Source organism: Cyprinodon tularosa, unplaced genomic scaffold, assembly GCF_016077235.1.
Source record: "Cyprinodon tularosa strain WSP-4 unplaced genomic scaffold, ASM1607723v1 ctg368, whole genome shotgun sequence".
Lineage (NCBI taxonomy): Eukaryota > Metazoa > Chordata > Actinopteri > Cyprinodontiformes > Cyprinodontidae > Cyprinodon > Cyprinodon tularosa.
Window position 1 is genome coordinate 577,039 of NW_024039083.1, and position 15,462 is coordinate 592,500.

The 15,462-nt window shown below is 40.5% G+C and overlaps 1 protein-coding gene across 2 annotated transcripts in view; it reads left to right on the forward strand.

Annotated features, from left to right (window-relative positions):
* Positions 1-380: 380 nt before the first annotated feature.
* map3k21 (mitogen-activated protein kinase kinase kinase 21) overlaps positions 381-15,462 on the forward strand; it is a 30,402-nt gene continuing 15,320 nt past the window's right edge. The window contains exons 1-2 of one of the 2 annotated variants that reach the window (XM_038296139.1): positions 381-880; positions 991-2,072. In XM_038296139.1, the coding sequence (XP_038152067.1) occupies positions 1,280-2,072 (793 nt within the window). In that variant the 5' untranslated portion in view covers positions 381-880; positions 991-1,279. Of the gene's footprint in view, positions 2,073-15,462 lie in introns of both variants that reach the window. The other variant, XM_038296140.1, reaches the window with a different exon arrangement.

Consider the following 15,462-nt stretch of genomic DNA (forward strand, 5'->3'; position numbering starts at 1 on the left):
CGGCTATAGGGAGAATCTCGGACGCTCGATCAAGTCACGGTGTCCCTACCATACAAAGAATGCACGCTTGTTTGTATCAAATTGTATACAGTCATACAGATAGTAGTGCAAACTTTATGTGTATGCATGTATGGAGTTAATTATAATAAGCCCTATTTTAAAGGTTGTAATTTATTTTTGTCAAAGAGAATGTATCTGGGGTTGTATAAGGGATGCTATGGTTCACTCTTCCAATGATTTCCATGAAAGCGGGCTCTCTACATACATTCCTGCAGTGGCTCCTCCCCCCCTCCACCGTGCTGCGCGTTGTCACGTGTCACAGAATCCACCAATCAGCGTCCAGCACAACCTGCCGCTGAGAGCAGCAGGCAGCAGCCTCCTCAGATCCAGCCACAGCCTGCCGCTGCTGCCACCACCTCCAAGCAAAGCGACAACATCGATCGATCGGCGGCGGTGGGAGGGATTGTTTTGGTTAAAGTTTACCAGTTGCTGTTTTATGCTTCTGTCCGAGTTCGACTTTCAAAATGTTTTCTGTGACTTTTATTTGTTCACCCGATTTCTCCCCCCACTTGCTGGAGAGACTCTGGATAAAGCGGTCTAAAAGAGCAGCAACTTTTTCCCAAACCGACCAACGGGCTGACCTATGCTAAGCTAGCCCGCTAGCCAAAAGTCTGGAATGCAGTCGGGCTTTTTTTTTGTTTGTTTACAGTCCACAAACCAGCAGGCAAAATCGACATTTTCGTCACTCGGTTGCTTCTAGCTGTATTCCTGCGTGTTTTGAAGGGGTCACCAGCACCAGGGGAGGCTCCGTGTTCCTCCTGTCGGACGGCAGGTGCACCTCTCGCGGCACCTGCGGATACTCGGTTCCTCTGCTCCATCGGTAAACGGCTAACTTTAGTTTGCTCACAGCAGACTCAGCTATTCACGCTGTTACTTATGTTCCTCCTGTGAAGCTAATCTTAATAATTAATTTATACCCTTTTTTTTTAGCTTTTTATCACTCAGCTCATGAAGCGGTGGGATTTAAGCCGTGTTTCGGCTAATCTTAGCGAGCAGCCTCGCTAAGTTGCTTTTTACCGACGTGGATCCACGCTTGTCCACTCAGTCCCACGGGACTTTGGACACGGTTTGGTCCTGCTGAGAGGATTCCTCTCGTTTTCTCTTCGGAAAAAGGCAGTATGAATATTTTAGAGAGTCGTATTTTCCCTTTTTAAACTTTTTTTCCCCCACTTAGTTCTCTTATATCTGCACCCTATGGTGCCGCTACGGCCACCGAGAAATGGATGTCTCTCAGGCCGCTTTCCCAAACGGTGAAGGGCGGCCGGACGGCGGTGGGACCGGAGAACATGCCTGGACAGAGTGCCCGACCGTCCGCTCGTGGGCTCACTCTGCCCCGCTGTGTCCCACCCGGTCCCTGTGGACCGCCGCGTACGACTACGAGGCAACAGGCGAGGACGAGCTGAGCCTGAGGAGAGGGGACGTGGTGGAAGTGCTGTCCCAGGACGCTGCGATCTCCGGAGATGAAGGATGGTGGACGGGCAAGCTGAACCACCGGGTCGGGATTTTCCCTTCCAATTACGTGACGTACCAGCCCGCTATCTACCGCCTCCCAGCAGCCGGCGGGTCGGTGGGGGTGTCGGAGCAAGTGCCCAACACACCCACCCAGATCCCCTTCAGTGAACTGGTGCTGGAGGAAATCATCGGCGTGGGTGGATTCGGTAAAGTTTACCGGGGAACTTGGAAAGATCAGGAGTTCGCGGTTAAAGCGGCCCGACAAGACCCGGATGAGGACATAACTGCCACCGCTGCCAGTGTCAAGCAGGAGGCGAAGCTTTTCTCCATGCTGCAGCATCCGAACATCATCAAGCTGGAGGGGGTCTGCTTGGAGGAGCCCAACCTGTGCCTGGTGATGGAGTACGCCCGAGGTGGGACGCTGAATCGGGCGCTGACTGGGAGGCGCATCCCTCCACACATCCTGGTGAACTGGGCCGTGCAGATTGCACGCGGGATGCACTATCTGCACGAGGAGGCTGTGGTACCCATCATCCACCGTGACCTGAAGTCCAGTAACAGTAAGCAGAGATTGTTGTGTATTTTTGCAGCAGACAATGATTCCCAGAGTGTCCCTCTGGATTTAAAAAAATACATGAAAGCTCATTTATTATTACTGTGTATAAAGTTTTCCTGCGGTGTTCAGCCCAATAGTCACCTGTGCATGCTCATTAGGAGTGTTAGGATACCAAAACCAGTTAGGATCAAACTGTGAAGTGAAAATAAAATGACAAACTGTTTAATTAAACAAAAAACTCTAAAAATCTGGATTAGTTTTCATCCCCCTTTACCTTAAACCCTCTTAATAAAACCTAGAACAACCATGTTCTAACTTCATCTAATTACAAACCAGAAAAAACGCCCCATTTAAGGCTCCAAACGTTTTTTCCTGTATTGCTCGAATCATTTTTGTACTTTTTATAAACTGCTACTTTAAAAAAAAAAAAAAAAAAATTTATTTTCTTCATAGTTAAATATATTCTGAAACTGTTGTGGTAACTATTTTAAAAAATACTAAAATATTGTTTTATTTAAAAGCTTTCTGTCCCATGTTTTTTCTCATATAATTTGGTTCAAATCTTAATTTTTATTAGTTGATCAGTGTTAAGAATCTCTATTTTGCATGCAAGCTATCACATGCGGACCCTGAAAGTGTCCTGCAGCGCTTTTGTCATTCCATACATGAAAGTTGGGCGTTATTTGACCAGAACTGTAGAGGATCAAAATAGAGGGCAGGAGGAAATTACCATAATCTCTGGGTAATTTTTTCTCACTATAAATAGAGCCATTCTATTTAAGCCTTATTACATTAGTGGTCAACAGCATCATAAAGATTATTTGTTTCTGTTTATCTAAGAGACCTATAGTAAATGTGAATACATTTTTAAGTGGAAGAATTTGTCCGCAGGAAAACTTAATAGACTTTACAAATCTGACCTTTAATGGAAGTCCCCCCCTTCAATTTGCCTCCAAGCCCATGAAAGAAGTTGATCTGGTCAGAGGAGGCTAATATGTAACTTTTTGGCTTACATTGCCACATTTGAGGCAGAATAAACAATGTTCTATGTAGGCATAAAAAGCTCAATTCCCATGGGGAAACATGGTGGTGGTAGAATCATGCTGTGGGACTTTTTCTCTCCAGAAAATACACTTTGTAAGGTTGAGCAGAAACATTTAATTTAAAAATGTCTAAAGCTGGAAATGGTTTTGATTATCGCCCTAAAAGGGTTTCAGGGCTTTGGGCATCAGGACATGTGTGCTTTCAAACATTTCAAGCTCCCTGCTCATTAGGACTGCATTCCCAGCTCTACTATTCCAGCTTTAGATGAGGCTGCTGCAAACCCATAATCCACAGGTTCCAGCAGAGTACTTGCTCAGTCCAGGCCTTCTCCTTTGCTGTGAATTGGTGGGGGGAAGGCATCAAGAGGATGTGAAATAAGGTTAAGAGTTTGCCCAGCTGGGCCACTTTCCCTTATGCTTTAAAACACACAGATAAACTCTCCCAGCCCCCTCTCCTAAAGTTGAAATTCTGTTAAAATAAAGTATGTGATTTACCCTTTTCATAACTACACATACAAGCTCTACAGCCACCGGCAGTTTACGATTCAGAGGGAATTAGTATGTGAATAATTGTTTAAAGGAACTAAGCTGGTGATTTATTAAGCAGGAACAGAACGGATGCTGTGAGCCCTACTATAACAGGCTCATGTAGCTGATTTTGGTTCACAGAGCAGCAGGCCTACTGTTCCAGTTCTGGTAATTGTCAAGAGGCCAGCAAACTTTAGTTTCCCAGGACTGATTAATGAATGGAAAGGACTGGAAGTGAAAAAAAAAAAGGTTCGAGGCACATACTCAGAAACACAGGCCACTCGCTTCAGCTCAGGTGTGTTTATGTGTGTAATGCGACTCCAAACACAATTTCTCTCCCCTTTTGTGATGGGAGAATCCCATCAGCCTGTGGCCATGTGGGGAGCAGCTCTGGCGTACAGATGTCTGTTTATCTCCAGCTGTGAAAGTTGATGTGTGAACGTCGGGACAAAACCTGTGAAATGTACACATACCAGACTATCCAGGCGCTCTGGGTTAGGACTTTCTGAATTTGGAAGCTATCATGTTGCACTAATGTGGGGGATCCTATGACTAACAAGGCTATTTGTGCAGTCATCTATCGTGCAGCCAGGGACAATATTAGATATATTAGAAATGCATAATGTCTTGTAGGGTGACAGAATTTAAGCTTAGGAATAAAAAAAAACTTGACTAAATAATATAAAGATATATAAATGCAATACATTAAATGCATCCAAACTAAATTAAAGCACATCTTCTGTTATTTCTCAGATAGTAAATTTTACAAAATAAATTTTGTTTGCAGAACTTGTAATGTGTACAGTGTAGATATTCAACTTTTTCTTGCAGTTGTTGCTTCAAAACAAATAACTGCTTATATTTGGAAAGAATTTGTTTTTATTTAGTCTTATATGTTAGATTTTTAAATTATTCATCCAGTTATTGTCTCAAACGTTAACCTTTTAGGACTCCTTTCTGACACTTTTGTAAAAGAAACACCAAAACCATGTTTGGGAAAGACGGTCAGTTTTCAGCTGCATTAGCAGGTTTCGCATCACTTTGCTTTATTACCATCAGCCTCCTTTGCTGACCCTCATTGGGCCGGATGCATCCAGAGAAAATCTCTTTATTTTTATTTTTCAGAGACGTTTCTAAAATGAGCCTTGCTGACATTGAAAATGACAAACTTTTAGTCCTTTTTAATTATAAATAGGTGTGGAAAAAAATCATTTTGGCAATAAAATTTGATTTTTGGCTGCCTGATATAATATCGATCTTTCAGTTCCTAGTATTGCCTTTATTTCCCCTTTTTTTTTTTTTTAAAGCAAAACATTTTTACCTAAAATTGAGGGAAAATGGGCTACCTATGTACCACCTCTTTGGCAGATGATGCTGTGGAGCCCTGCTGTGCGGCGCAGCCTATATGTAGTTGAGGCAGTCACAGTGGACGACCTGGACTAATTCAAGCCCCAAGCCACATGAATACCAAAATAACTGAACGATCAATAACATCTGGTGAACATATACAGAAGTGGCTTGTTTATCTATACATTTAATTTTGATAGCAGGAAAAAACATCGCAATATATAGTGATATTTCAGTATAGTAATAATATGGTGTTATCGTAACACGGATCGTATCGCAACCTCCATGCCAATACTCACCGCTACTCATTAACAACTTCTACACTGATTAGAGACGTTGCTTTTTTTACACGTTAGAAATATGATGTCTTCATTAATTGCTGAATAAGAAATAAAAAAATGTTGATTTTTAGTTTGGGATGAGCCAACCTCTGATCAGGGTGTGTAAAACCTTTAATTGGCGGATCCCAAGCCTTTTCACCCTAATTAGAGGCCATACATGTTTAATAACCGACTTCAGGAGACCTGTTGGTTTAGATTAAGTTTGATGCTTTAAATCTGGACCAGATGGAGCAAAAGCATTTAACCGTTGTGTGGAGCGTTGCTGCTAATCGGATGTTTGGTTAACACACACAAACGCACTTTCCCCAAACGGGCAGAGTGCTGCAAACACAAGTCGTTGTGTTTGTCCTGCCACCTCTCTGTGAAACGGCAAAAGCCTAAACTAGAACAGAGAGAGCTCCATATAGGAATTACTGAGTTCATTTATAAAATTAACATTTGTTGTTCAAATTGAAAGCTTGCTAACAGCGGTTTGAAGTCTTGCAGGTAGAAGATGGTGTCGAGGTCAGAAGTCTGGAGATGTGCGCTCAGTATTGAGTGCTAGTTCAATAAGAACTGTGTACCAAGCTGTGTGTGTTTGGTCAGAAGCAGGACAGTTGGTTCACAAAAGACTCTGTCTGACACACAAACACTCAAATGGCTCCCTGCGGTGTGTTTGAGTTCTTTTCCTATTAAAAATGGCACGATGCAGCTCAGACGTTTTTGCATGGGCTACTGTTTTTCCGTTGGTTTTTGCTTTAAGTTACTGAAAGTGATAAAAGAGATTAATCTACATAGGAGGAGTTTAATTGAATATAATCACTGCAATAAGTGTTGTTCAAATCACATGGCTATGTCTGTCTCCCGCTTCCATTACAAACATCTATTGGATAAAGACAGGTGTGCACATACAGATGTAGAAGAACAAAGTTTAAAAAAAAAGCCATTCTACTTTCTTCGCCTGTCATTCATCAACTCTCAGTGCACACACGCTCTCTGCAGACAAACATGCACCTATTTGATCAGTGATTAGACTGTAAAGTAATATGTTGGAAGTCAGTAAGATTTGTCCATTCTCTTTTGTGTTTTTCAACCTAATCTGTAAAATCCCAGCCTGCAGGGAGGAATGTTGCTAATGAGGGATAAAAGCTTAACATACGTTTACACAATGGACTGGTCAAGCAGTGGTTGCTAGGCTACTTTGGCCAAAAGAATGGCTAGGACTCGGAGGGTCTCAAAGCCCTCGTTTTGTTTTGTTCTGTTCATATTTAATCTCCCAGAGAGGAGCGCTACTCTTTTATTGCCCTAACTGAGGGGGTTTATTTCTCCTCTTCCTCTCCTTGTTTTGTTCTGCCCCAACTTGCTGCTTGATATTTCTCCCGTTTAGTTAGTGCAGACTTTTTTGTACTAGTAGTTTTTGTTATAAAAATATCCAAACCTATTCAGAACTTAAAATGCTAGCAGGTATTGTTTGTCTACATGCTCTCCGTTATGTGAAATTTTAAAATCAATCATTTATTAAAACTTGTGCTCCTATTACCTGAGAAGTACATATTTAGCAAAAAAAATGTCTTAGCACCTAATGTGATGCTACTGAGTTGAGTTTAGTTTGTGGTCATTTCTTTATGCACACACATTTAAACATTTCTGAATGTATACATAGTCTGTAGAATTGCAATGAGTAAATTAACTTGTTTTTTTTAGAAATTTTTATTAGAGCATGTTTTATTTTTTTGTTTTCTTTTAACATGGATTTAGTGCTGTATTTTACTTTTATTTATCTGCTGCAAAGGTTGTTGTGCTTCTTTGAGTTGGGGTGTGCAGGCACGACTAAACAGTATGTTGGGCAAAACCAACTCACTGAAACTTGGTTCTGAGCCAGAGCACATAACCTGTATTAACTTTGTACTCTTGCATTTTAGTTTGAATAACAGAATGCCGGGAATGCGTGCTTGAATGACACTGAAACTGCTGGGAGTTCCGCTTGAAGCGTGTGCAACTTTAAACACCCGTCAATCGGAAGCTATTGTCAGGGCTCGTCTTGTTGTCCCGGTGTTCCTCTTATTCTCTTCACCGACCCTAAAGCTTGGGAACCATTTCCTTTCTAACTTCCTGTCAAAATCTCTACCTTTTCACTATCTTTAGTAGAAACCAAAGTAAAGCTACTTGGTGCTTCTGATTTTATTTAATGGATACAAGCAAAGGAGAATAATCAATATACTTGTTATATTTCTCTTGTTTTATTGTGTGAGTCCAGCCAAAGAAATGTTCAAGCTCAAATAGGTAATGTAAGGCTACTCTCTCCGGCTTCTCACAATTATCCCTGGTGACACACAGACAGTTACTGCCTGTCCTTTCTCCGGTGGGAGAAAGGGCAGAGGGGAGAGAGGAGGAGTTGAGATGCTTTCACCGTGTTTTTTATGACCTCTCTGTGACTGCACCTATTGTTGCAGGGTTGGGTGAAAAGGAAAAGGGCCCACAGCTGAGAAGAGCTGTCTTCTACATCAACCAGTCCTCCACATTCCTGTCTGTGGCTTATGAGCACAATGACGGATGCTTTCTGCAGCAAAAGGCACCGGGTGCACACCTTAAACATTAGATGTGTTTAACTTGGTGGCTGTGGAGTAAAGTAAGCTTTTATAGCCATAAACCAGGAGAGGAAGAGAGCGGACAAAGAGAAAGTGGCCCAGAGCGATGGGATCGCGATAGATGGTTTTAGCCGACTGTTAGCCCTTATCCTTTTCCCATCAGCCCGAATGTCTGGGGGCATTCTCATTTCTAGAGAGGCTCCATGTTGGCCGTGCGGACACTGAATATCTTTTTGGGAAGATTGAGGAGAAGAGCATGTTCTTTAGACTTAATTTTTTTTTTTTTTGTAGCTGCCTTAATATGATTTTCTTTTAAAAGATGACACTGAATAAGGAAGTTGTGAAAGTTTAGCTCTTGATAATTAGATGCCAATTGCAATGTTTCTCTAAAGCCGCGGTTCTCAAAGTGTGTGGCGCGACCCACTGGTGGGGAATTGAGACGTGACAAGTGGGGCGCGCCAAGTTCCGGGGTGTGTGTGTGTGTGTGACTATAACGTGTGAGAGCAAACTGTCCTTATAGCTGTATGTTGCCGCTTTTTAGACTAATCAAACCCACAAAGTAATCATTACTAGCCTACATGCAGTCTAATTAAAAGAACATTAGATATGAGAAAAATTTCACCTGGAACTGAAGTGCCAAAATAATGATTGACGTGACGTCGGCATATTATTTGTAGCGGAATAAACTTTCGCGCCCCAGTGTTGCCAACTCAGCGACTTTGTCGCCATATTTCAGACCCCTCCAGCGACTCTTTTTCAAAAAAGCGACTAGCGACAAATCTAGAGACTTTTGGAGACTCTTACGGGAAAGCACTTATCGTTCCTTTTCTTGTCCTCCAGCGGCAGGTGCTGCCGTGGGGCGCCTCCTCCGTCCCAACCCCGTTCTCCCCCGCTATCGCAGGAGTCCCTCTCAGCGCTGCAGTCAGAGACACAGCATGTTTACCCTCAGCGTCCAGACTGCAAATGAAGCGCACATGCGCCGGGATTGACGGCGCAGGTTGATCATAAATAACTGAATTTGAAATATTTTATCTTAAATAAATAACGGCGTTTGATTCACACAGCCACATGTTCATGTTTCTAGTTTGGAGTGGAGAGGGAGTATCCACTCATCGGGCAGAGAGCTGTGTGCATTCTTCTTCCCTTTGCCAAATCATATCTCTGTGAGATGGGCTTTTCAGCTGCTGCTTCACTGAAAACAAAGCATGACTTGAGAGTGGCAGTATCAAGCCTGCAACCCCGTTTTGAGAAACTGTGCAATGCAAAACAGGCTCATTGCAGCCACTAATGCAGGGATAAATAGACCTGTCTTGCCAGATGGATTTCACTTATTTTCTTTTATTAACAGATTGCAGAGTGGCACTTTAATTTTTTCTATCTTTGAGCTTGATACAAATTTTGACACAGCTGCATTTTTATTTTCTTTATTTTTGAGCTTGCTGTTATTTGATGTAGATAGTTTGTATTTAGATACTACTTGTTACTTCAATAAAATTGGAACATTTTAAGATTGTTTCATATTTCATTAGCATTGTGTTGGGGCGATGGGGACAGGCGGGGCTTGAAAATTCCCCCTTGTCCAAAGTGGAGAATGACAGAAAAAGTTTGAGAACCACTGCTCTAAAGCATTGAAAGTTATTTTGAGTTGATGTTTTTTGAGATGAGTCAGGTGCCAACCACGTAATATTTACATAGCGATTGGTTCCTGTTACAGTGTTGCAGGGGTCAACCCTCTCTTATGGGTTTTTAAAATTGTGCAAATGGACAAGAAACATAGAAATACTTTTTGGAAATATATTATTTCCTTTAGTATTATTTCTCTTCTGAATCATAGTTTTTACCCTGGGTTAGATATATGTTCTTTCTGTGTGAAATACCCTGGATTTGAAGGTACAATGATTCATTTTTATGAGAGTTATGCACTACTGCAGCTGTTAAGGTTTTGTTTCTCTTCCCTTTTAATCTTAAAGTTCACAAATTTACAACCTTGCACCTGAACTCCTAATGAGAATTTGGAGAATCTAGCTAACCTATCGGCTCATTACTTGTCAATCAGAAACATTATGAGCAACATTAGATACAGTAAGTCTAAGTTTAACACAAGATAGCACTAAAGTTGAGAGATGAAAAGAGAAAGGCCCCCAGGAAAGTGCAGTTATTCTTTTAGATATTTTTGACTTTTATCCCAATAAACATGATGGAAGGAGATAAAATTATGAAGTAGAAAAGAGCCTCCAAAGGTTAATCAGAGTCAACAACGTAGATTTCTAAATACAGCAGCTTTCCACTTCCCTTTTTATTTTGACAGGTTCAAGTTTTTAAATTTAGAAGTTATTTTTGCTGCAAGAACAGAAACTCTGTGGCTCTTGTAGGTTACATTAAATACCATATACTGGATGTCATTACTGATTATCAGGTAACTCCCAGGTAACTGTTTCCTGCAGTCCACAATAAATATTCACCACAAGTATTACAATGTTAATGCTTTATTATTAGTGTTGTTGTTAAAGAATAATGGGAATTAATCCCACTTCTAAAAGGAAAGGACAACAATTTAGGTTTACAAGCACTTCTATGTTAATTTTGTACTTTTATTATTATTATTTTTTTTTACCTTTGTACTCTGTATAGATATTTAGGCTGTAAAAGATCTAGTTAATTGTAATAAATCAATTATTGAAATAATCATCAACCGATTTTGTAATCAAGTTGTCACCTAGATTGATGATGATGATGATGATGATGATGATGATGATGATGATGATGATTATAAACAGATTCTAAAAAGGGGCTCTCCAACTCTGGTCCTGCAGGTTTTAGATTTATCCCTGCTCCAGCACTGTTGCTAGTTCATTCAAATTAATGAATTAGCTGTGATGGAGCAGGGCTGCCTCTAAAATCTGCAGGACTGTAGATCTTGAGGACCAGGATTTCACATCCCTACTCTAAAAGATGACAGTTACTGAATGAATAAACTACTGATGCTGCTTTCACACCGGACGCAGCAGTAGCAGCGAGTTTACATGCAAAGTCAAGGGTTGGCGCGGCAGGAGCAGCGCGTCTGAGCAGCTGAAGCAGCGCGTCTGGAGCGTTTAAGCATCTGATGCGCTGCTGCTCGAGATGGAAAAATTTTACTTTTGCTGCTCGACGTGCCGCAACAACCAATCAGAGAAGCTGATCTGGGAGCTGGCCGTGACACAGACACATCACTGATGATACAGAGCACTGTGATCACTCCTCTGAAACAGTTTATTAACGCCTAAATTAACTTAAAATGCTAAAACCTGCCGACAGAATATGTTCGCTTTTATTATCCTGGTGCCTGCAGTTTGGATTATTTAGATGAAAAACACCTACCAGCTGCCGCGGGGAACCGCGAGGAGGCGACCCAGCCAGAGGCTGCTGTTGAATGGGATTCCTACTGACAGCACACCGCTGGTATGTGGGGGTCTGAGCGGCTCCGACAGAAATAATATTCGAAGGCAGGATGGTGATCTGAATGAACTGACTCCACTGATTAAGTTTTCAGGTGGATTTTCTGACTTAAAAACATAATACAACTACTTTGTTAGTTAATAACAAACTAGTTTGTCCGCCCAACGTGCGTCAGACACACTTTTGCACCACGCAGCCAGAGCAGCAAAGCTGCTTTAGCCGCGCGTCAGAACTAACTGGTACAAGCAGCAAAAAGGAAGCAGTAGATGTGATTTTGCTGCTCCTGCTGCGTCCGGTGTGAACGAAGCATTACACTTTGACATGAAAACTGGCTCAGAGCTCGACTGATTAACTGTTTCTTTCCCAGATAGAGCCATTTATGGAGGTAGTTCACAGTTACTTTTTCTTACGTAAAAATTATGTATGGATCAGTGCTTCTGTTAATTTTTTATCCCTTCTTCTGTCTCCTTGAACTCTCAGTAGTCCTTAGCAGAAGGCCGCTCACACAGAGCCTGATTCTCCTTAAGGTTTCTTCCTGATAAAAGGGAGTTTTTTTCTCTGCACTGTCGCAGCATGCTTGGTGTGTGGGATATCAGTAGTCGATGGCAAAATGCCAGTGAATATCTCCTTTTCCCACATGCTAGACCAGAAGGAGTTTGTCCTGCAACTTAATGATGGAATTGGCTTATTTTCCTTAGAAACATTTTATTAGTCTCATTGTTCGATCTGATTGAATTGTCTCTGTAAAGTGTCTTGAGATTATGTGTGAGTTAGGTCTTTATAATGTCGCTTAATTTAACTGAATCAATTGAAAAAATACTGGATACATTAATTAGTCACTAAAGTATCAATTTTATTGCCAATTGTTTTTATAAACACTGCTATACCATCCTTGTTCAAAATGTTGAATCAAACTGTTGCTCAAAGGATCGGAATGAACTATGAGGTTCTTACCAATACCCAGTCCTTTCTCAGTCGCAGACAGGTATCTCCTTTATATACATGTTTTTTTTTTGTGGTTATCATTTGAAGATCTTTTCAGCTCTTACCTTGATGGGACAAATTGGAGAAAGGAGGCTTGAGACCTGATTTGCTTTCAGCAAACTGGCCTCTATGGTGTGCACACACTTAACGGCAGAACGAAAAAACTGAGATGTGTAATAAACTTATTGGTGACTTTTCAGAGCTTTTCAGATGTTTTCAGAGCTTAGAGACAGGAGTGGGGTGGTGTGAAGCTGTTGGATCATGAAAGGTTAGAAAACGATGACAAGCTAAAAACAGCAAAGAGATCTTATGTAATAAATAGATTTTTATATTTTACTAAGCCAGGATCAAACTGTAATTAGTTTTAATCATTACTACTGTGTTAGTGTAGTATTACGATATTAACATCAATAAAAGGTTAATATTTCCATCCTTATTTTTATTGCATGCAGGAGCAGCGCACTCCTGTGACTGCTTAATAGCTGCTAGCGGCTAATGTTAAGTTAGTGAGTAGATGATATGAGTTGTCCATCAAACGTTTATCAGACTTTTTTGAACTGCTAGTCTCTCTGATAATGCTCTGTTGAGCAGCCAAAAATAAAACAATACAATGATTCTTTGCATCAGTACTTCATGATAGGAGTCATATCTAGGTGTAAATTGGTCTGAATTTTAAATAGCATAAAGCAAGTAAAACATCTTACAATATCTTGTCTACTGATTGAAAATGACAACATTGTGAAGTGGATGCAGGGTAGAAGATAGATATTTATTATTGTTGGATATAATGAAATAAGGAAAAACACAAAAAGTGATAATGCTGAAGTTAAACTAACTGATTAATTTTTGAATTCCTGAACTTTTACATATGTGCCAGATAGCAGGAGTGAGCTTTACCTGAGGACGGGGTTTTATTTTAAGTGATTGAATGAATTTAGAAGATGTCTTAAGCTGTGCATTACACAACCTTGATAAAGTGTACATCTTACTACAATACAATGAGAAGTGCTCTTTGTTTTAATTTATGGTTTTTATATATTTCATTAAAAGCTGCAGGAAGGTATGGTACGAAAAAGTATCCTGTTCTGACGGTAAATAAAACGTCGTATTTTGCCCTGCTTTAGTTACATTTAGTTACAGTTTTGTCTGATGATGAGCAAAAAATTATGTTGGAAAAACTTTGATTGCCTCAACCTCTGCTCTTAAAGATACAAATTTACTTTCATTAATGCGAACATTTGGGAATGTAAAGAGCACGACTTTAATCTATGAAGACTACAAGTAAAACCCAATGAAACTTGCAGAGATTAGTTTTGATGTAAGCTTCAACGAGTTGTTTATCCCAATGACGGTTCCAATCTGCGTTGTTTATGTGAGTTATACCTATTGACACTAAGAGGCTCACACCTACAGCTGAATCTTTGCTGCTTTGAAAACATCATAAAACTGACTCATGTTGTTCATCCACTGAGTGCGTGAGAGAGAGAGAGAGAGACACTCCTGTGAATTTCAGTAGTAAATCCCTGCAACGGGGTATTTTGGTAAGGCTCTTTGACCCAGAAGAAAAAAAATTTGGTTCCTGGAAAAGGTTCCCATTTATTTGGTCGGGTTGATGGAAGAAATTGGATGTTTAACTTGGATTTCTGCTATGAAACCAAGTATTTAGCAGCACTATGAAAAGATTGAGTCAAAACATTTCAAGCAAATAAGTAAAAAAAAAAAAAAGAAAAAAAAAAAAAAGCAGCAATCTACTCAGATTATAGCTAAAAATGTGCATAAAGTTTCAATCGTTTTTATTTTCTGTGGTTGGCCTAGAATCCTAATCCTTAGAGCCAACTGTCTAAATAGTCTGGATAATGGAGCGATACCAGAAACTAGGGCTGCAACAACGAATCGATAAAATCGATAAAAATCGACTTTTAAAAGCGTTGGCAACGAATTTCATCATCGATTAGTTGTGTCGCGCGATTATTGCGTCATCCGCCGCGCCGTCATCACTGCCTCTTGACTGAAAGAGGAAGAAAAAAAAATATGGCAGAGCGAGTCAGCGCCGCAGGTGCAGTGTTACCAACTCAGCGACTTTTCAGACCCCTCCAGCGACTATTTTTCAAAAAAGCGACTAGCGACAAATCTGGCAACTTTTTTCGGTGTCACTGGCGGCTTTTGGAGACTCTTACGTGAAAGCATGTATCGTTCCTACTCTGCCGTGGGGCGCCTCCCCCACCCCAACCGCGTTTTCCCGCAGGAGTCCCTCTCAGCTCTGCAGTCAGAACCTCAGCGTCCAGACTGCAAATGAAGCGCGCATGCACCGTGATTGACGGCGCAAATTGATCACAATAATTAAAATAGCCTGCGCTTTGTAAAGCGAAAAAAGTCGTAACATGCAACTTTTTTCAAAACAAATGAACATGGCACGGAACCACCATGTTTGTTTGGTTTTAAAGTGGGGAAACGTTACGTTAGTTTCTCAGGTAGCTCATCTGATGCTTTCCTCACCGTGTTAGTAGGTTACAGACAGTGATAAGGTTGGCTACTTATTTTACCTTTAATTTCATTTGAATTAGCTTAAGCAGCGTTTACATTTACTTTATAAATAAATTAACTGGCAAATTATGAGGGCAATGCTTTTAAAGTTTAAATCTTCTGGCGAAGATAAAGTAAAGATCCTGCAATTTATGGAAGTAAAGCAGAATAAAATCCAGCAAGATCAGTAATATGTCAATTAATTATATGCCACATTCCCATGTAAATATCTGTCTTTGGAGGATGTGTTTTTTAGCACCCCTAGTTCTCTCATTTTTATTCCAAATACAATTTATAATTTGAATCACAGGGCTATTTTTATCTCTATGGTTCAGTATTTTCTCAAGTAGCAACTTTAACTGCTATACTTTCCTGTCTTAAAAGGCAGAACTCTTCTAGTCTAAAAAACCTCATTTGTTGAAATGGGGGGGCCTGTTGTTTGAACCCCGTAGGGGCTTTAAAAACAAAAATGTATTTTTTTGCGCTTTATGAAACAAAGTACCCTATATTTTGTGGATGTACAGCTACATTTCTCATGTAAGTTTGCGTAGTTTTAACACAAACATTTATTTTTCATATTGCACCAGTACAGTTAATGAGCAACCTGTACTTGTGTGCTTGTTTGT